This window comes from Rhea americana, unplaced genomic scaffold (genome assembly GCF_003343005.1).
Source record: "Rhea americana isolate MKP2758 unplaced genomic scaffold, rheAme1 scaffold_35, whole genome shotgun sequence".
NCBI lineage: Eukaryota > Metazoa > Chordata > Aves > Rheiformes > Rheidae > Rhea > Rhea americana.
This window is the reverse complement of record NW_028186479.1, coordinates 6,344,367-6,366,192: the sequence shown is the minus strand read 5'-3', so window position 1 is coordinate 6,366,192 and position 21,826 is coordinate 6,344,367. Positions and strand designations below refer to the sequence as shown.

At 39.0% G+C, this 21,826-nt stretch overlaps 2 protein-coding genes across 6 annotated transcripts in view; one reads left to right on the top strand and one right to left on the bottom strand.

Annotated features, from left to right (window-relative positions):
* ZDHHC3 (zDHHC palmitoyltransferase 3) overlaps nt 1-3,158 on the bottom strand; it is a 37,335-nt gene extending 34,177 nt beyond the window's left edge. For all 4 annotated transcript variants that reach the window (XR_014896699.1, XR_014896700.1, XM_085311892.1 and 1 more), the window contains exon 1: nt 2,781-3,158. The gene's annotated coding sequence lies outside the window, so the exon portion shown is untranslated. The remainder of the gene's footprint in view (nt 1-2,780) is intronic.
* Nucleotides 3,159-3,257: 99 nt separating this feature from the next.
* EXOSC7 (exosome component 7) overlaps nt 3,258-21,826 on the top strand; it is a 21,494-nt gene continuing 2,925 nt past the window's right edge. For both annotated transcript variants that reach the window (XM_085311891.1, XM_085311890.1), the window contains exons 1-7: nt 3,258-3,388; nt 4,067-4,168; nt 4,853-4,947; nt 11,290-11,455; nt 15,883-15,953; nt 20,599-20,722; nt 21,336-21,491. In XM_085311891.1, the coding sequence (XP_085168017.1) occupies nt 3,332-3,388; nt 4,067-4,168; nt 4,853-4,947; nt 11,290-11,455; nt 15,883-15,953; nt 20,599-20,722; nt 21,336-21,491 (771 nt within the window). In that variant the 5' untranslated portion in view covers nt 3,258-3,331. The remainder of the gene's footprint in view (nt 3,389-4,066; nt 4,169-4,852; nt 4,948-11,289; nt 11,456-15,882; nt 15,954-20,598; nt 20,723-21,335; nt 21,492-21,826) is intronic.

Genomic DNA, 21,826 nt, shown 5'->3' with positions numbered 1-21,826 from the left:
CGCCCGGTAGGGCACGGCCCCCGCGCCGCCCCCGCGCCCGGCCACGGGGCGCCCGGCCCACGCGCGGCCCCCCGCCCCGGCCCACGCGCGGGAACCCCCAGCCGCGGGGGCTCGGCCCCTCCGCCCCGCTCGCGCCTCCGGGCAGGCGGTCTTTGGGAGGGAAAAATGCAGTGTTTGCAAGGAAAAAACAGGTACGGCCTCGATAGGAAAAAGATGCCGGGCTCGTGGGGAAAAAAAGTGAGCCTTTGTGAGGGGTAAAGACGGTCCATATAAGAAAAATATATTTGTTAGAAGGGAAAATACATTTTTTAGAAGAAAATGCAGTTACTGGAAGAAAAACACATTTTGTATAAGGAATAAAATATGYTTTGTATAAGGAAAAAAAAGCACTTCTTGTATAAAAAGGAAATTGCTAAAAAATGAAGAGGATCAACACACACAGCAGCCCAAACAAGACTGCTGCTTCTGTGCCACATGCCCTTCCACGTTGCAGGCTGTTGTGGGCTGTGAGGCTTGGACACAGGCTGCCCCACGTGTGCAGCACCAGGCACATCGCGGGGGGATGCTGGAGAGCAGGTTAGACGTACAAGAGCAGAGGTACTAACATTTTCCGTCATGTGCCTCTGTGCTATATCCACTGCCTATGTGCCAAAGGCTAAGCATGTGTATATATGCACACGCATTCATGTGTCAGAATTGATGCACTGCCGTGCTCACTCTTGAGCCCGAGACAGATGGTTTGCAAATATCCAAAATACTGAAATGTCAAACAGGACAGAGCATATCACTGCAGATATAATCACTCCCAGGCACCTGCTTGTTGTAGAGGGAGCAGTTGCTAAATTTGCTTGACACTCTCCATTTTAAGCCATTGTTTCCAATGTTTACAACTTCACCAGGCATTAATCATGCGGTGTGAATTTTTACATTCCAGGTGGTTCCCTCAGGCTGATTTTTTTCTATTTCAGCCAACACATGTCATTCATTTACCATAATGAGGTTAAAGAAAAAGATACTGCTTTGCCCTTGTTAACATATCAGGCMGCCCTTTTCTCTGAAAACCTTCACAGATGCTTTGCCTTGAATAAGGGTATTCAAATATACCAGGATGTGGCCTTTATATAAAGGAGATATCTTTCACTATCACTGAGAAAAATGAACCAGATCTGGACTTAAGTCATTGGAAAACTGTTGTTTTCATACAAACAAGAAAGATTTGCTAGCTGGGCATCTGAACCACGCAAGTATTTGACTCACTTTAGGCAGATTCTAAGCTGGGATTGCAGAGGGGAAGAAAAAGCAGTTTCCCTGCTATTGCAGTCATTGATGAAGCCATGAGACAGGCAGAACTGTGAGCCAGAACACAGTATTTCCTGTGCTCTCCACAGAAGCACAGGGTGCATCTGCATTAGCATTTTAGTTCAAATTGGGAATTCACTTTTTTCAAGGGACTCTCTCAGTCATTTCCCCTTGGTTTGCACTGTTGAGTTTTAGAACGTAAGAAATGTGCTGCTGGGTCAGACAAAAGGTCCATCTGTGTTGTACAGCAGCATTGGCAGTTATTTAGGGAGAGCATGTGGGCCTGCCTGCTTCCTGCAGTTTCATTCCCTTCCCTCCTACTCCCCTGGCCCCACAGCTGTTAGCAGGAACCAGCCTCAGGAAGAGGCCTGGCCCTGCTCACCTCCTCAGGGTTGAGGGAGGGTGCGCAGGAGYGAGGTGATCTACTCACAGCACAGCTCAAGGCCACTGCCACAGGCCCACCACTGCCTCTGTCCTCCCRGCCTTGCCCTCCTCCCCTGTTCCTGCTATACTGCTGAAAATAAAAAGATTGGGTGCCTGCTCGCCACCTTGGAGGAGCTTGCAGCCCTTGAGCCCTGACAGGCAGGCCCCAAGTAGAACAGAGAGGCAACCGTTTCTTACTCTTGGCACTGAGGATATTGAATAGGATAATTCTTGCTTTGATCCAGAGGGAGTCAGTGAGACTCCARTGCTGACCCTTACTGTTGAAAAGTGATCAGTAATCCCCACTAAACAATCGTGGCATGCAGAAATTTAATTCTTTCTGGATGCAGGTAAGCCAGCGGGCGCATTCCAGAAATGCATCTACTGTGCTCCAACTGATAAATGAATCCCATTAAAGGTATCAGACCAGAGCTAATCCAAAGTAAAAYTCCCCAAATGTATCTCACTCCACAGGATTGCTGCCATTGCATCATACTGTAAGCTGAAGCAGGCATAGCCAGAAACATTTTGTACMTCTGATTGACAAAGGAGTTTAGGGAAGGAGAGCAGGAAATATGTACAGAAACTCTGGCTGTGTAGCATGTCATGCAAGTCACCAGTCATTCTTGTAAGCCACAGGCCTTTTTTACCTAGATATGTATCAATATTAAGCCAGAAAGCAATATTAAAAATAATTCAAAAGTTATACACAAGAGCTGTGCTAAGAGCATGAAACTCACAACATTAACCACTCATTGTTTTGAAACACTGAATTAAGGCTGTCAAAAAAACKTAACTATTGTGTTAATATATAGCATGAGTTTTTAATAGCATTTCCCATACTACTTCACCAAGGATATCTGGCACAGAAACAACATTGCTCTCCTAATGAGAACACTTAGTTTTTTTCCCTGCTCCTGTGCCAACAGCCCTGTATGCTGCACACCACTGACCTTTCTCTGAGGTAAAAAAACGTTTATTTTCTCGTTTTTTCTTACAGTACTTATCACTGCCCTTCCCAAACACTCACGTACTTTCACCGCTTGAGTTACTTTTACCTTAGCAAAGGGCAGGCAGAGAACGATGAAGAACCCCCTCGGTTTATGATGAGTTTGAGCTTCTCGGACGCGAAATTTTTCGGCGCACCGGGTGCTCCGCAGGCACCGTGTCCGGAGCAGTGYCCGTGACTGCCCAGGCGGGGCTGGCGCTCAGTGCACCCCAACGAGCCAGCCGCCCACAGCCGGCAGAAACGTGCCCCATTGCCTATCCCCCATGAAAAGCCCTCGAGGGAAAAATAACGACTGCACTCCCGACCTTGCCTGTAGACAAGCGGGRTAGGGGGGAGGGAGACGGGGCAGCGCAGAGCCCCCGCCGCTACCAGACGCGCACAGCTCGCCACAGCGGGACGATGGCAGTCGAAGCGCCCCAACGGCCGGCGGCGCGCGGAGGGCGGCAGCGCGCAGGCGCGGAGCCCACCCCCACCGCCGCGCCCCAACGGCCGCCGCGCTCCTCCCCCTCACCTCCCCCGGCGTCACGTGACACCGGAGCCCCACGCGCGCGCGCCGGCTGCTTCCGCCCGTTGCGCGTAACGGCCGCGGCAGTGGGGGCCATGGCGTCGGTGGTGCTGAGCGAGGCCGAGAAGCTGTACATCGTGCACGGCGTCCAGGTAGCGGCCGCGGCGAGCGCCGGCCCGGCTGTGTCTGTGGCTTGATAGCGCTGCCCGGTGAGGGGCGAGGTCAGGGCCTTTCTCCGGGCCTGCTCTGGGTGAGCAGGCGTGCTCCGGGAGAGCGGCTGTCCGCAGGGTTGTCGTTCCTTGCTTTTCCTTCCGTTTATCTTAAGAGTGTGACTTTTTTAAGCTGGAAAGGAAAGTCTGCGTTGAGAGTGTTCTTATTGCTATGAATACTAGTCTCCTTAAATGTTAGGGGAAAGGAAAAGGAAACTTGGCAGTTAAGTATTACTTGGGGCATCCTAGGAAATGCCCCCTSCCTCCAAAAAAAATAGAAAAAAGAAAAGCTGTGTTGTGGTAGGCAAAGTAACCTTTAAAATCGAAATCTTTGTCTTGTTGTAGTCTGAGGCCTTTTGTTGAAACTGAAGGGATTTAGTGATGGATTTCAGGTCTGCCTACGATGAGCTTGGTGTAAGCTCTAAATGAATGAGGTGAATGGAAAAGTATAATAGATTCTCTTCTACAGTTTCCACTAAAAGTTGGTGGTGAAACTAGGAACCTTCATCTTTAGTACTCTGTTTGACATAGGAAAAAAACTTTCAAAATCACAGATTTTAATTTTCTTTTTGCTTGATTATGAATTCACTTTAAACAAATTATGTTGGTTGTCTGTCTTAGGAGGACCTTCGCGTAGATGGTCGTGGCTGTGAAGATTACAGGTGTGTTGAAGTAGAAACAGATGTTGTGTCAAACACAAGTGGATCTGCAAGAGTGAAGCTGGTAGGTAAATTTATTAGAAATAATGTATGTTGCTGATGAAGACTTCTGGGTTGTGTGATCGCGGTTTTAAATCAAGGCAAGACTGTTCAGGGGGAGGGGATGTACACCTACCYATGGCTAAGTGAAACCATAGACCGTTAAGGTAATAACAACAGGATATATAATTTACTCACTCAGGCTAACTTTGTTGACTTGAACTAGATTTATTGTAAAGTACATCTGGAAAGCTTTTCTTGAGAAATAATCTACAATTTAATCTTGGAAAAAATAAAATCACTGTTGTGCCTAATCACCAGAAAAATAATTTTCTTATTTTAGAGTGAAGCAAGGCTACTTCCAGCATGTTTTGAGTTGGAAGAAAATATCCTTTGCAATATTATAACAGTTCTGCAGATGTAACTATTCCCAGAACCAGAATGATAAAAAGTTGTGAATATTCAGAGTGTCTTGTTAACATAAAGAACCTTATGTAATAAAAAARATGTTTGAAGAAACTTGCTCAGGCTTAACATTGTTCTCTTAAAGTGTTTGTTTTTTTAAAAAATGTGATTTTAGGTTCCCTGTAATAGAATGATCGGCACAGATAACCAAAGGGTAAAATTGTCAGCTGTTCTTAGGTGTCCAAATTAAAGAAGTAATTTTGTGAATGTATTTCCAGATGTATGATGTTTTCTGTTTTAACAGGGACACACTGATATTTTGGTAGGTGTAAAAGCTGAAATGGGAACACCAAAGTTGGAGAAACCAGATGAAGGCTACCTGGAATTCTTTGTTGACTGGTTAGTACACTAAAGGAGAAGAAAATAGATCTAATATTTGGAACAAATCACTGATCAGGCTTTACCATTTTTCTCAAATTTATATCTTAATTCCACCAGCCTGGTGTTAGGGTCTGAGTAATAGAAATGTATTGTTTTAGTAGTAGAGTTCAGAAATTTTCTGCAACTTCTGCAGAACCAAAATGAGCAAAGCAGTAGGAGTTAAAGGATGATACCAGGTTAAAKGAAACCACTCTGAATTGTGTAGCATCACTGCAGCTGGAGAAGATTAATGACTTGATTACACATGTATTTAACTTGGCTTCATGATTATAATGCTAGTAGTCTGTGTTGCAGTGATAGAGAAAGTATCTTTCAAAAATTAAGTATTCCAGACATGAAAAAATGGAACGAGCTCTGATATAGATTGTACTTAAAACTGTACAAAGAATTTTGCTTGCTTTTGCTCTGAAAGCAATGGAAAATAGTTTGAAGTGCATTTTGTTGGGCATATAGTAACAGTTCAATCTGCACTGTATACTTTGGATGCAGAAGTTAATTAGAAAACTAATTTAGTTATCACATTTCTCAGTGAATCAGTTCCATGAACTAAATCCAAATTTGTTTTTAATCATGTTGATAGTTTTGTGCTGCAAATGGGCTATTGGTTATCCTTAATCCTTATAGTGTTTAAATTATGAAGGAAGTTAGAAGAAAACTGAAAACTTGTGTCTTCAAGTTGCTTTGAGATAGCATGTTGACACTCTAGTGTGGTTACAGACTGTTTCCTGTCTGAAACCACAGCATCCATGTCTTTCAGACTTCCTAAAGTTCTCCTTTATGAAATAATCTATTTTGTGAGCCTGCTCATGAAAGCCTTCTCACTGACACATTATCTGTTTTGCATGTGATTTTTTTTTTAAAAAAACTTGAACTCTGACATTAGACAAGTATACAGATAGTAAACCTAAGGTATGAGAGCTGCTAAGTAAGCAGATATCTAGTAATATCACTGATCTAACTGACTCTATCTACCTTAATGTTTGTCCGTTTCTATCATTATGCAAACAGATCTAAGATTGCCTCTGCACATTGCAAGATGCTGGTTCACTGTGGAACCTTGTGGTTTTTGGAGGGAAGGATTTACCTGTGAATTAATATTTAGTCTATGGCTACTGCTAGAGAAAATGTTGGACAGAAAGATACTCTTCTCAAATGTAGTCCTGTTGTTAGATGGGAGCTCAGTTTGATTATGTATTATAAAATGTATTTATGGAATGTCCTATATAGTACTTTCTTGGTCCTGGTAGATTCTATATGAATCAAGTCCAAGGTAGAAGGCTTTAGTGCTGCTCCTCTACGTTGTGTTAATATAATTCTGTTACTCAGCAATGTTTGAACTGGCTGCCAGCAAGAATCTTTCTTAATCTGGCATGCAAGTGGTATGTGTTATTTATTGTTCAGTGGCTCAGCAGGGACACCTGCCTATTCAAACAAGTAGTTTGTGGCATTATGTCATTTCTGTGATACTATTTTCATGTATAAATGAATATTAGAAAAACTTTAACTCATTAATGTTAGTTTGTATTTTACAATTGATAATCTCTGCTTCTTTTCATAAGATGATGATAGGGAGATGTGCAGGAATAGCATGCTCCATGGATCTTGTCAGGTCTATAAATGTGTAAAGCAGTTCTCACTTGGTGTAACAACACAGAGCAAAGCCTAAGTTTGGGAGGAGTGACTACCCTTATACAATGCTTATGCCACCAGGGAAAGGTCATCTCTAGCTTCCAGAAAGATCTTGTAGATAAAATGTGACATTGTGTTGTCACGAACAGCTTATTTTCTGTAAAGAGAAATGAGATGCTGCCAGTATGGTAACTGCTGATGTTTTCCCACGCTGCCACTGGGTGGTAGTAGCTGAGCATGATTTGATATACTGCATCYGTTGTTGAAGTTCCTATATGCTGTACTTGGCTTTTATATTGTTCAAACTAATAGTGAAAATTTGCATTGTACTGTGTGCACTCTTAAAATGCTTACTTCTTGAAACTTCCTTGACTTCTTTAAAAATCATCACTTTCTGGATCAATATATAGTCATCTGCACCGAAATTCTATTTCTCATCCTTCTGCTCCGAGTCCTTATTTTGTCTCTTAAAATTTGAGAAGTGCATTTAGACCCCTTTTAAGACAGACTGATTTGCTAGTCTTTGGAAGAGATGAAATCTTGGGGAACTGGTTGATGATACTAGAAATTAATTATTAAAAAAAATTCTTGTCCTATACAATGTCCTTATTCTCCATCAACATGGGGGAAGATGGTCATCTTTGTCACTGATGTTGGAATACTGCTGTGTCTGTTTTMTTGTGTTTGAATTTTGGGGCTGTTCAAATACTGACTTACTAATTTTTTAACTGAAGCAAATATGTATCTTTTTCAAAGTATAAGAAACAACCTTAAAAAAAAAACAAAACAAAACAAGGAAGATGACTCTGAATTCCTTGAATGCCAGAGATGTTGTTTTTTGGAATGAGGAAAGGAAGAAATACTTGTGCAAGTCTGACCATCTGCTTCTCCACTTTGAAGGCCAGAAGTGCTTTTGTTCCTGCTGTGACAGTGGGCCTGTTTCAGTGGTGCAGTGCAGAAACCTGGATCAGATATAGTCATAAATATTACAGATGGCAAATAGTTCTCCAGATTATAAGTGATCGCAGTATTGCAAAACAACCACATCAGAATGCGCTTGCATGATCTTCAGATACTGTTTTGGGGGGCTTTGTGGGAAAGGAATGACTTAAAACAAATTTCAGTGCAACTACTGTGGATGTGTTACTTGAATGGTGGTTGTAGTAAAGAAACCTTCCCCCTGCCTTCAGTCTGCAACCTAGTATGGTAGGAACTGTCTTTTGCAAAGGCAGTAGATAAACTAATGAGTGTTGAAGGAATCAAATGTCTTTATTTCTTTTCTTCCCCCCCCCCTTTTTTTTTAAATGTACTTACTCATAGAATCGTAGAATGGTAAGGTCGGAAGGGACCTCTGGAGATCATCTAGTCCAGCCCTCAGCATAGCCCATATGGGGATTGAACTCATGACCTTGGCATTAGCAGCACTCTAACCAGCTGAACTAAACCTACTCCACTGAAGGTGATCAGTAGTTGGTTGGGATTTGGCTTAGTTTCAGAGATAAATACCATCCGATGCTTGATTTCTTTTGAGTAAAACTTTAGAACTCTGTAGGCAGATGTTTGCATCTGATGTGAAGTGTGGTGACAGGTTGCCTGGTCAGTGACCTGAGTCAGTAAATCCATGTTGGTGGAGTCCCAGTTTGACTAGACTAAATCCAAACCACTGTTAGCCCGATTCTTTGTAGAATGTAGTTTTTAGAGCTTGGATATCAATCATACTAATACAAGTAGACATCTCTTGGACCCGAATTCAGGTTTTTCCATGTCTGAGGTGACTATATATCCTCTTCCTTTTGTTTCTGTCTGTAGCTTGGATGGAGTGAGCCTGTTTTATCTGCCCTGGCAATTCAGATGTGTCCTAAGTGTGGTGCATTCTGGCTGCTTTCTACAAAATCAGACTATTAGTGAGGTGGTTAACTTATTGCTGATTCTAAAATGATGGAATTGCCTTCTTGCAGTAAATGATTGTATCTTTCTTTGGATATGAGAAAAGAAACCTAACACTGAGTACCTAAAGTAAGTACAGCTTGAATTGAAGAATATCCTATGTGTAGTGAAGCCCTGGCATGCTAAGGAAATAGGGGGTGTGCCTAGTGTGGAAAACCCAGTTGACCTCTTGTCCTTGGTGCAATTGAAATCTGTGTCTCAATCTGAAATGGGAATTTAAAACCAGTTTAGTTTTAAGTTAACCTTTGGGTAATTGTGAACTGCAGTTAGCACAGATAATCTCTGTGTTATTTCTATAGTCTCTGTAGACTGGCCTCAGATTCTTCTATTTAATGTTTTCTTTTGGCTGTGATTATTTRCCTTGTAGATGATGATATGATAATAGCTGTAGCAACAGATGGGAACTACTGAACTACTCTGAGGGAAACATGGTCTGCTAACAGCAAGGGTTTTGAAAGGAGAGATATTCTTTAGTAGAAGTATCCTTCTTTGCAGGAGCCTAGATTGTTAGGCAATAGGACACTGAAGCTGTTTGAAAGTCTTTAGAATTGCATTCTGTTTGGGGATAGAAATTCTGTGCTCCATTTGGCCACTACTAGGGTCTTCCTGTGTTCCATAAAGCAAGCTTTCTGGCATTTTATTCCATTAGTGTGCTACACAGTTTTTTTTTTTTTTTTTTTTTTTTTTTTTTTTTTTTTCCCTCCTCTCTCTCCAAGTTTTACCTAGTAGAAAATCAGTAATATTATGTGAGCATAGGGTGGCAATGTTTACCACATAGTTGTCTTAATATTATTCTGCCAACATTATTTCTTCATTTCACTTTGAAAGGAACTTGGTACATTAAAACAATAATGGAATTAAGATGCAGTAAAACTTGCATGGTATCCTGACTGAGTCTTATTCTTCTTTCTTACTTGCTGCCAAATAAACTGACTATATGTATCCAAAACTACAGCATTTGATGATAATGTGGTATAGACTGAGGTTTGTATAATTCTTCTTAAACTATTGTTTGGAAGCCTAATGCTTGCATAACCATGCTTTAAACAGAATGGTTTAAGCAGTAGTCTTGTTGACTTGCATGCAAGCTGCTTTCAGTAGGTGCTTGTTTAATACAGTCTAAAGGCCTGACTCAGCCATGTTGCCGGAGTTATTAGGATTATATCAAAATAAAACTTACWTTATAGAATTGGAATCTAATCTTACACAACTACAAATATTATTAGTAATGTCATGCTTGCAGTAATCATACAGATAGCAAGTATAATTTGGAAGCATAGATCAGTGTTTGATTGGCAGTCTTTTGGTGGTTTTGTTTTCCCTTCCTCCACCCATCATATTTAGTGCAACCTGCTTATAAAAGGGGCAAAATAACTCTTAGAAAATCCAGGAACTCTTTCTAGTATCCTGGATCTTCATCAGTTCTGCAAAAGAATTAARTTGGGAGAACTACTGAGGTAGGGATTTTCCCTTACAGACTCTACAGTCTGGTTAATATGACTCATTTGATTGGTATAAGGCATACATAGCTAATGTGGATCCCTGGTATTATAGGGGATGTTTGTTTGTTTTAGGGGAAGGCTGTATTCTCAGAGTTTGTTCCCTGCTGTATGTTTGCATTCCCATGGAGCTGTTGTTGGAAAAGCAAGGGACAAAATATGCATGAAAAATTGGTGCTATGTGGTGCCCAGCCAGCGGAATTCAAGGTTTTGCTATGAGATATTTTGAACGCATCAAACTGCTTCTCAGGATCCATCTGCTTTCTGCCATCCTGTAATCAGAAAGTAAGAGGTCAGGCTAGTCTGAGAACAAGATCGACAGGATCTCTTCCAAAGATCCACAGCTTGAGAATGCTCTTACCCTCTCTGTAAACTGGAGAGATTCAGAACATTTGTTTATTRTTTCTGTGTGTTTCTCTCTGGGCATTTCTGTTCTACTTCATTGGGAGTTGGAAGGATTCTCTTTTTTTATAAGCCTGTTGTCTTTTATTTTTGATAGAATTTTGTTCTTAACTCTGTACGGGACCCCGGCCCACAAAGGCTTTCTTGCGTGGCTGCTAATAAACAGAGTTCATTATGTCGGAATCGGGGGAAGTGAAGACTGCACACTGTTGTCAGTTCCCTTTTGGGGAAAGGGAATGTCCTTTAATTGGTGCTCTCCTTCAGCTGCAGTTCCTAAAGATAATGAGATGCYGTCAGCAAGTGGCTTGATAGCAGAGCATACACTCACTAACAAAGTTACCAATTAAGGTCAGGCAGTCATGTCACTTCCCCCAAAAAAAAGCCTCTTGTCGTATTGTCATTTCTTCCTCTTCTCATCCACTCTCTTGTCTTATTAATTTAATGTTCATCTTTAACAGGCTGCCTCATTAGCTGTTCTGAACTTAGAATGATTTTCTTGCAGTGTTTTTTTTTCCTTTGTGTGTATGAAGTGGGGGGGGAGTGAAGTGATTGAAGATAGTGCTTAAAAAAAAAACTCAGTGAATTCTGGCTTGGAAACTATTACTAAAGATAGTAGAATTTACCTGTGTTCTGTTAACAACATTATACTAATCATCTGCATTATGATTTTGTTATGTAGAAAGAAGATAATTTCTTTACAGATGGTGCCTATGCTTGTACAAATTACTTCTTAGATATTCTTAATATTTAATAAATGCTCTTTGGTAGAGGCTACTTCAGAAGTGGAAGTCTGAGGGTTTTTTGTTTTTCTTTCTCTGACTAGTTCTGCAAATGCTACTCCTGAATTTGAAGGCCGAGGAGGAGAAGAACTTGCCACAGAGATAGCAAATACGCTCTACAGAATATTTAGCAGTGAGAGCTGTGTAGACTTGAAATCACTTTGTATTAATCCCAGAGAGCACTGCTGGGTTCTCTATGTTGATGTTTTGGTAAGTAAGAAAGTAAAAAACTAGTGAGCTTTAAGGAAGCCTTCAAGGCACTGACTGACTGAATTCACATAATCATATGTATTTTCATATTAAAAATACTTCTCTCATAATGCAACGTAATGTTCACAGCATGGCCATCCTCTTGTGAATTTGCCTAAAACAGTTGCTGCTTCCAACTTGTTCTTTTGCTCTTTTTCTGGAGGCCACCGCTCTGCTGCAGAGCTGAAAAAACACTGAATACTCCGAATCTGCCTGAGATAAAAATTGGTGAGCTTAGACTGATAGAGAACTTACCACTGAAGAAGGCTTAACTATTCCAAGCTAGATACATTCCGAGAGTGATTATCTCATTCTACTGAATGTAAGTGTGTTTGTGTTAGGGTAATGTAACTGTCTACCATGTCTACCTCTTGGCACTATTACTAGTACTAACTCAATGAAATAACTTCTTGTCAGAAGAGTTTCTAATTTATCTTKGGCTTAGGCACTTTCTGATGGAAGTTATGTGCAGGTATGGAATGTACAGGAGAAGCCAAATGTTTGTTCGTATTAAAAAATGTRAACAATTTTGTGCATGCAAACTTTGTGTATGCAGCAGCTCAATTTGCATTCAAAGCTTTCTGGTACAGGAACTGAAAGTAGAAGTCTGGGAGTCAAAGACTGTCCTGAGCTTTCTTTCTAGCTCTTATTGGTCCAAGACTGACTTTCCACTTGTCAAATGTGTAAATAAAAATATATAAAAGAATCTCACTTGGTGGAATCAGTTAATGTCTCTGAAGTGATTTGGTTTTGGCAATGCAGCTTAACATTTTACATTAAATACAGGGTTTTGTAAAACAAAACAGACATGCAGACCGAGACCTAAATAAATTTGGAAATATGAGTCCATTAGTGTGTGGGTTTTTTTTCCTTTTTTAAATAAAGCAGGAGCATTAGACTAATTATAGTAGACATGGTACATGCTGTGACTTAGTCTACATACAGAATGATTAAGTATGTACCACTGCTGAGTGCTTTAACAATTCTAGCCACCAGCTTTTTAGAGCCTGGCATAGTTTAATAGGGAATGAAGTGCTAGTTCTGAGAAATTACATTGGGGCCTTTAGTTACTAGGTAATTGTGAGCAGAGGTACAGAATATTAAGTGATGTGCTTATTTAGGCAGTGTACTGCTTCTGCAGTATAAACAAACAGTTTCATAAAGTTGACTGTAAAAGTAGTTGTGTACAACTTTTGCATGAGGGAGTGAGTACTGCTRATTTAGAGCTCTTGGATTCTTCTTGGACAAATTTGTTGGTATCCACAGCTAGAGAGAAACAGCTTTGGTCTTTCTACACTGCTGGTTGTATCAGAATTATGAACATGCATGAAATACCTTTGGTCTTGATTTACATGTAGTTTTATTTAGAGTACCAATAAAAAAAAATCTGTTGTAGGTTTGTAACTAAGACWCTAAATGTGGTGAGTCTTTTTAATGTAACATTTTGCAGAAACTTTGCATATGAGCCATTAAAGAGCTGCTGGCATAGTTAGAATAAGACAGTTAACATCTGTCTCTTGCTGTTTGTTTTTTCCTCTTCTTTTTCCCCAGATCTTTGTATGTTTTGAGATACTTGTATTCCTGTATTTCCTTTTCTAAATTGAAGATATATACACATGGTACTGAGTGTTTACACTGAAWGTAGATACTTGATACCTATGGATTTTCCTGAATCTGCTTCTGCTGAGTGTTTGCTCTGTTTTAATAACACATGGTGGAGGTATGACRCTTGTGCTAATTAAAAATTATTTTAAACTACCTCCTCCATCTTYTGAGGGAGAAAGGTTCTAAAGGTAGTAATAAAGCCTGATGAGAGTTCTTTGGATGATGTTTTCCTTCAAAATTTCTGGAAATAACTCACATGAGTACTTGTGTGCATAGGTAAGTTGAAAGGAAAATAGACCTTACATCTCTGTCATAAGGCTGAAAATACTGGTATCTTGTATTCAGATAAAGATAATTGTTTTCACATCTCTTACTCTGAAAGACAAAGACCCAACRAGAGTGTTAGGAACCTGGATGTGTTACATTGCTATGTATTTCAATTATGCAGTTTCACAGAAGCATACATRTTCAGCTCCTATGTGTGAACAAAACTTAAGATATGCAACCTCAAAAAAGAAAATAATGTATTCTAAACAGGCAGCTTAGAAATCAAAAACATCTCTCATACTCATTTAGACGTCAGTGTAATTGGAAGGTGTTTTAATTGTGTATAATCCTAATAGAGCTACTCAGAATGGAAAGAAAATAATTTGAAGTGTTATGCACGTGGGCTCTAGGCTAGTATTCTGCAATGTACCTTGTGCATTCAAAATCAATATATTTCTTTAAGTAATAGAAGAAATATTACTTTCCTAAGAGTAGCTCATAAATGTGGAGTATCTCATATTGCAAATCTATAGTCTGTCATCATCCACTATCCTCTTTTTTTTAAAAAAAAAAACTTCATAGTTACTGATTTCTGAAATAGTTTTGGGGATGTTCTTTTTTGGTTTTTTTCATGGTGTGTTTGACATGTACATAGCCTTGTTCCTGTAAATTGCCTCAGCAACCTGCCATGCTGGGCAGGGAGAGTTAAAGTTGTGCTATCTCTTTCTGTTCCCCCATCCCCTTACAGCATTTTSTTTGTGTGAGGAGAATCTATTCAATTCTGCTGAAATTTTAGTAGTTCCTTGTTGAGCATACCTGAGAGGATTTCTCAATCTTTCCTATTCCCCTAGTTTGAAAAATAAAGTCTTAGAGAAATCTCTTTTTGAGGAAAGATGTCTAGAATGTTGTTTTCTTTCTTTCTATACTCAATGTTTTTTCATATCAATAGATTAAAAATGAGTCTTTTTTTTTAACGACTACTTTACTTCACACAGCTCAAATGAGTTTGTAGCCTTTCTTCATTTCTTTAAAAAAAGGGGGGAAGGGGATCCCCAAGTACAGTGTCCTACTGCTGAGAAGAGATTGCTTGTTGTTTTTGGAGGAATTGTTGTACCATGCTTTGTACAATAGCTCCTCTAGCCWGTAGGTGCCACTGCAATATAGATAAGACTTTAGAACGCAGCCTGAACATAACCCTAGCAACAGTAAAGGCACATCCCGTTGCTGTGTCTTAATAACAAAGATATTGTGAGTTTATTGCATTATCCAGTAAAATTCAATAACTACTGAAAGGGACAAGTTAACCTGTCTGTATCCAGCAGCTGTTGTCAAAGAAATAATTCGATCACCTTTGCATTTAGCTTTCTATCCCAACTTTATGTCATACTGCTACACAATTCAGTCTGTCTTGATAAAAGTAAACTGGCTTCCTGGAATATCTGGTTTATGGTTTGCTCTCAGTGGGGAAGTTTATGCCATTCTTAAATTGCATTGATTGTTCTTCAAATACCTATCAGTTTTGCAAAACTTATTTTGCCCATAACATATAGAGTAGATGGATGTAGTGGAGAAGTGTCCATATATTCTTGCTGAAATAGATTGAAGTGCTTGCCTGGCATGTGTGTGTTCATAGAACAGTACTGGAAGCACGGAGTGGAACTTGTCTGACAACTATCGTTTGCCTGTGACCAGATACATTTCTGAATCATATATCAAGCTTGTAGAAGGTGTTAATTGTTATGCCAGTGCTGCATTTATTTACTGGATACAGCACTAGTTCTTTCTATCGCTGTTCTTCTGATGTTAAGGTGGGGGGATGGAGAAACAAGCTAGACACCCTTCACAGGCTTGACCCAAAAGATACTGTTATCACAAGTGGACTTTGAAATACGATTTCCTTGGACCTTTTTCAGCTGCAAAACTTGCTGTTGAATACTTCTCCAAAAAATAATAGAGAATAAATCTGAATGTGCCTTCAAAAACATTCCTTGTATAATTGGCTTTCTTTAACACTTTATTTAATAATTCCATGCTGTATGCTGGTTGAGAATTTGCATTGTTTCTTTGAGAACAGTGGGCTCCACTGGACTTGTCTAGGTGATACATTGAAAGGATTTCTCTTTGAAATAAAGTACACAAAACTGATTTTCTTGGTTTGATGTTAATGAACAAATACAAAGTTTATCAAAAGGATTCTGGTCATAGTCTAGTTCATAGCCTTAGCACAAGGAGGATGACAGCACTGGCAGTTTCATTTCAGCTTCTGTTGTTAAATGTTATCATGAATACGTGCTTTACCTCTTCTATCTTGCATGTATAATACAGTCAGCTGAAAYGGACATGTGGCATTTATTTTCATAGGTAGGCTTTAAACACAGCTTCAAAAATACTGTGTATTTTCTGATTCTTAATTCATTTTCAAGTAAGTTTAATTAAAACAAAAGTTTTGTTTTAAAGACACTAACCATATCTTCTTTCTAAAAGACTGTTCTGTTTTGTTTTGTTTTCCTCCCCAGTTATTGGAATGCGGTGGGAACCTCTTTGATGCAATCTCTATTGCAGTTAAGGCAGCTCTCTTTAACACAAGGTAAAGCATAGATCTTGTCTCTTTGGTATGGGAGTGGCACAGAGAAAATGAGAACAGTGTTTTTCTGTGAGCTAAGCATTTTTAATGCTTCATTTCTTTAAGTAAGAAGAGTCAGAGGCAACTTGCATTGCTAGGCAGTCTGTTTGCATGCAAACAACATGAATCAATGGCTTTAATCCAGTTTCTGGTAATCATTATGCATTACATGCTCAGTCATACTCAGAATATAACTCCTGTTCTGTAGCCCAATCAAAAAAAAAAAAAAAAAAAAAAAAAATGTATGGCTTAATTGCAAGTTGATGCCTTGTGGGTTGAAAGTCAAGTATTTACAGGTATGTGATCATCCTGAATAAGAAGCCCTGTTAGTACAACCACCAATGTGTAACTAGCTCTAATTTCCCACTTCTGATGTTTTAACTGTTAGTCTGTGGTTCTTTGTGAAACTAAGGGCAGAAAATGGTGGTGAGAGGTTGTAGGGAGGGGGAAGTGATGCRCCTTTAGAGTAACAGAAATCCATGTGTTTTGGTTCAGAAAATGGAAGAACAAAATCTAGTAGAATCACTAACACAAGTGCTTTCTATGTGTTTCAAGGATAGCATCCAATAGAATATTTTTTCTGATGTTTTTGTCTTCATTATAGACAAAAAGGAGTTTAGAGTTTCATAGCATCTTTGAGAAGGGAACTAGTGAATGGCTCCGGAAAATCTTATGTAGCAAGAATAGCTGGAAGAGCTGCAAAAAATTAGACTGTTACAGACACAAATGTTCTAAAGTGGATCTCGCATTGTTCCACAGCTGTAAATTAGAGCTCTGCTGAAGTTACTGGCATAGTTCTGACTTACTCATCAGGGAATTGGTGCACAGCAGTAGAGCTGGAAAACAACATGCCAGAAAGAAGAGGAAAATACACTTCTGAAGACACAGGCAGTATGTCAGGTTAGACACTTATTTAAGTGAGGAGGAAATCCCTCTGAGACTAATACTTGTGTATATTGCTGAGAAATTTCCCATGTTAGTCAAGTTCTCAGTGGTACCTTTTAACAGTAGATTGTTTCGATAGCATTAGATGTCCTCACATATATAATCATTCCCGAAGATTTTGACAGTACACTAAAGAGGGGAGAAATGCTTACATCTTTGTGTGCAAGCTGCCAGGATACAAAACTCATAGTTAAAACTGTTGCTCCCATATGGGTTGTTTTGCAGGTCCAAGACATACTTTATTTACAAGATAATTGAACCTCTTATCTTACTGTAACCAGAATCCTAATTCTGAATGAAAAACAAAGAGTGTATGAAAATTAAAAAAAAAAAAAAAAAAGGTGCTCTTGGAGGAAAGGTAACAAGGAGAGAGTGATTGATTTTGATGCTTCCAAAAACTGTTCTCTGTATAATCTTTGATTTGTGGGCAAACATCTTCAGTCTTATGAAAGCAGGATATCGAATCAGAATATGGTACAATTTAAAATAGCTTTAAACTTGTAGATTTTAACCTGCGAGAACCTGGTCTATTAACTTGACCAGGAAATGGCAGTATAGYTAATTTTGAAGTGCATTAGATTTGGAAAAAGCAAAAACAAGAAAAAAATAACAAACTTGGAATTTCAGCTGACTTTCAAAGTGAAAAGCTTGTGTCCTGATGGACTACCCCCACTTTCCATCAGTATCTGCTGCATTTTCTTTGGATTAATACAAGRTTGTTTAGAGTAGCTGTCTACTCTCCATAAAATATTATTGTCCAGTTAAGACTTTTCAAAATAATTATATTTTAAAGATTTGTAATCAATTTGAATAACACTTCAGATTAAGTATTTTAAATTTAACTTGACATCTCCATTCTCTTTCAGAGTCTACTTAACTACTTATAATTTGTTTACAGCTAGGTTTTTGTTACAAGGATTTTCAGATCTTTTTTTCATTAGTGTTGGCTGCAGCCTTAGAACCAGGAGCAGGGATTTCAAGCTGCTGAAAGATTTTGCTTTATTTTTCTTTTGAAGTCATAAATTTTCAGCTTCAGTGTTCAAACAGGYATTTGAAAAGCTCAGCTTCATCAACTTAGTCCTTAAAATCTAAGCTTTTACCATTTTTGTATTATCTGTGGAGACACTCTTCCTTAKGGCTAAATAAATCCACAATAGTAACTTCAGGAACTTTGTGTAGGAATTACAGTATTTAAATCCTTTGTGTATCTAACTTGACTCATTGTATCCCATTCAGACATGGAACAATCAAAATATGGCTGTTTAGGGGGAATATTTACTCCTTATGGTTTTTCATTGTTCAGTGTGTTCTAAAAACTGCATTAAAACTGTGTCTGAGAGGTAGCAGATAGCAAAACTTGTTCTTAGCTATGTGTCTCCAAGGCATTTAAGGCTGCATTTGTCCATGATCAAAGTGGATATTGCATAAGTATGTAAACAGCTACGGTGCGAGGGCTTAGCATTAAACTCCTTCCTGTGGAACGTGCTTAACTGCAACAGAGGCAACAAACTAGATAAATATCAGAAGTTAACTGGTTTATAACACAATACCCTTGAAATGTGGTGCTCTTTTGTTAGATGGCATGATAAAAACAGAGTTGATGCTTGCTTGCAGGAGTAGAATGGATTTTGCAGTTACGAAATCTGATTCTCCAGAGCAGTGTTCGTTAAGTGCTGCTGTACGAATTTCTGTACTGATTAGTTGCTGGAATCAAGTGTGAAGAATAAAAGCTGCAGGATAAACATTTACAGCTATTTTTTTTTCTTAAGATAAATTTCCACGAGCAGGGGAGAGAAATCTCAGGTTTTCAGGAAATGTACTTTATGCTGGTAACAGTTGYCTCTGCCCAGTGGGATCCTTTGTGTATATATCCATCTTTTTCTCTGTGTCCGATTAGCTGTCTTTCTGCCTGTGCATACCTTTCTCTCTTCTGTTCTTTGCTAAGACAGGTGTTAATTCTGGCGACTTACGCCACTACTAATACTTGTTGTAAAGCACATGTTGCTCTGGTATCAAACAGGTTGTGTGTCTTTATCTTCCTCCTAGTTTAAATAGTGCTTTGGCTCATACACTTCTTGTCTAGGCTGTTATCCAGTGTTGTTCACTGTCTTGTGTAGCTTGAGAGTTAGTCACTTTGTGATTTTATTCTATCAATTTTAATGGAATGTTTTAGTTTAGGGTTTGCATTTCCATTGAGTTCTTATATAGCTCTACAAAGCATTTTGAGTTTTGTTTCATGAAGAAGTATATGATGTGGTTGTGTTCTGCTTACTGAAAGATTGTACTTATGGCTTAGGTTGGGCCAACATCGTGTAGAATTTGTCTCTTTTCACTAAGCAAGCTTAGCTGTTGTAAAGTGCTTGCCTCAAGGACTCTTAGCTGTGAGTAACTGAAATTTTTTTTTTAAGGAAACAACAAAAATCCATTTCCTTTGGTAAGGAAAAAAATTCATTAAATCACTCCCAGTATTCTCCTCTCTTAAGAAAGATTTGTTTCAGAATGTGTAAAAGAATGTAATCTCCAGASTCTAGTTACAAGACACAATGCTACTTTAAAAGTACTAATATAGAAACAGATTGCAGTTACATTCCACAGGGCTACTGAAGTTAGCTTTCCAGGGATGTCGTGAAGTATTTTGTTTTCAAGTGCAAATGTGTAAAAGCAGGAGAAGTTTGGTTGAGCTCTTTTTTAAACTGGCAATAAAGCAAAGTCTCTTAGTCAGTACTCTCTTTCTTCCTGGTGGACACCCACATTTCTCTGCAAATGTGACAACTTGGGTGAAGAAGGCAAGTGACTATTTCTTGGTTTCTTGAAATGCCATCTCCTGCTAAATTGTTATAAATGTTTTTATTCATTACACTAAGAAAGCTATATTAAATCCTCAGAGAAAACTCCCATTAAATGGCTATAACATGTGCAGGATATTTGCCACTGATAAGCCTGTGTAGCTCATTAGCAAGAGATCATCTGGTCGTTCACAATAGACAAGAAAGTGTTTCCTGGATTCCTACCTGGGTTTTTATCCTTAGTCCTCGCTTTTCTATGTCTAGCTGYAGAGCAGTAGAGACTTCTGATGATTTGAAGAATGAGAATATCCTGCTGATCTTCCCAATCTGTTAGAGAGAAAGGATTTTACTAATGTGTCCTTTAYGCTTTCCCTAGGTCTCTAGTTAGTGTCATCCTTCCTGAACAACTTTGCTGCTTGTATTTGCTGGTGGTGTTACGGCTTTACCATGCAATGTAATTGCTGTAATTCTGACAACTTCACTGCTGTCTGCAGGCTTGGGAACCACAGTATGAAAAGGTTCAGTTTTTGTAATTTCTCTGCTATTTTGCCAGCCAAGCGTACACAGAAACATTCAGATTTGCGATGTGCAAGTTCCAAAAGGCAACACTATTTGCTCCCCTGTGGCATAGCGTAGAATTCAGTTTAAATATTAATGCATAGAATGATGTGTATAGAGGGTCTCATTCTGAATATCTTCCCACTTAAGATATTTTCCTAACCTCAAGAGCTTAATTGTTAATACTTCGATAACATTCCAGGATATTTTTCTACCATTTAACCTTATTTTGAGAAGAGGACACTTCTTGGAGTTGAGACTATAGGATAACTGTATTCTTTGTTCTGAGTGTGAATTTACATGTACTTCTGTTTCTGTAGAATACCAAGAGTGCGTGTTTCGGAGGATGCAGAAGGCTCTAAAGAGATTGAGCTCTCTGATGACCCCTATGATTGTATTCGACTTAGCGTGGAGGAGGTGCCATGCATTGTCACATTGAGCAAAGTAAGTTGGACAAAATTTTGACTTTCTACCTTGAGACTTCAGCTTCCATTAACTTCAGCTATTGTTTTATTTTCTTCAGAGATAAATTTTGTATTCCAGAAATGAGGTGTCTAATACGTATATATTTATTCATCCTTGCTGCTATTTTGATTAGAAGGAGCTTTTACTGAATAAGTTTTTTTTCCATTCTGACTTACAGATTTCCACTTCATGCATTCTTAATCTTTTTGCATACAGAAGAATTGTTTGTTATGTATTCATCCCTCATTGCTCAACATGCAGTGCAGCAGATGCTTCAGTACATAACAAGAAATGAGCATTTTTGTAAGGCACGGAGGTTGAGTAATCTGTCTGGAGTCACAGAATGGTCATTTGTTGTTGTGGACAGAACTCTGTTTTTGCAGGAATAGCACTATCTTTTCCTTTCAAACAAATAGTAATGTGCTTATCTCACTTTGGTTATGTACATACACTCAGTCTGGGGTCAGAAGCTGCTTTTAAGTGCTGCGCTGTCGACTTGGTGTCTGAGCAGCACCTACCACTGACAACTTAACTTCTCAAAAAGAGCTTAAACAACTGCAAATTAATATGTAATATTGTCACTAACTTGCAGATTGGATATAGGCACGTGGTGGATGCTACACTTCAGGAAGAAGCCTGTTCTTTGGCCAGCCTGCTTATTTCTGTGACCAGTAAAGGTGCTCTCACTTGTATGAAGAAAGTGGGAAAAGGAAGTCTTGATCCAGAGAGCATCTTTGAAATGATGGAGGTAAGGAGTTTTGAACAGTTACTGTCTTAGATAATAATGAATTGGAACTTGAGTCTTTGAAAAGCTGTAATAAGGACTTTAGAAGCAGAGGTGCTGCTGCTTTATTAGTGCATGAAGGGGCTTGTTGAAGGTCCCAGGCAGTTCCTTTGAAGCAGAATCTCGTAGGAATGGAGGAATGGAAGTTATCTAAAACTTTTAGATGCCTGAAATGTATGAAACTCCGTTTACATTCACTGTGTGAATATGGTCACGTACCTCACAACTGTAAAACTGTAAAGCTTAGATTGATAAACCTTTAAGAATTTTGTAGAGAATAGTTTCCTCCTGTTTTTTTT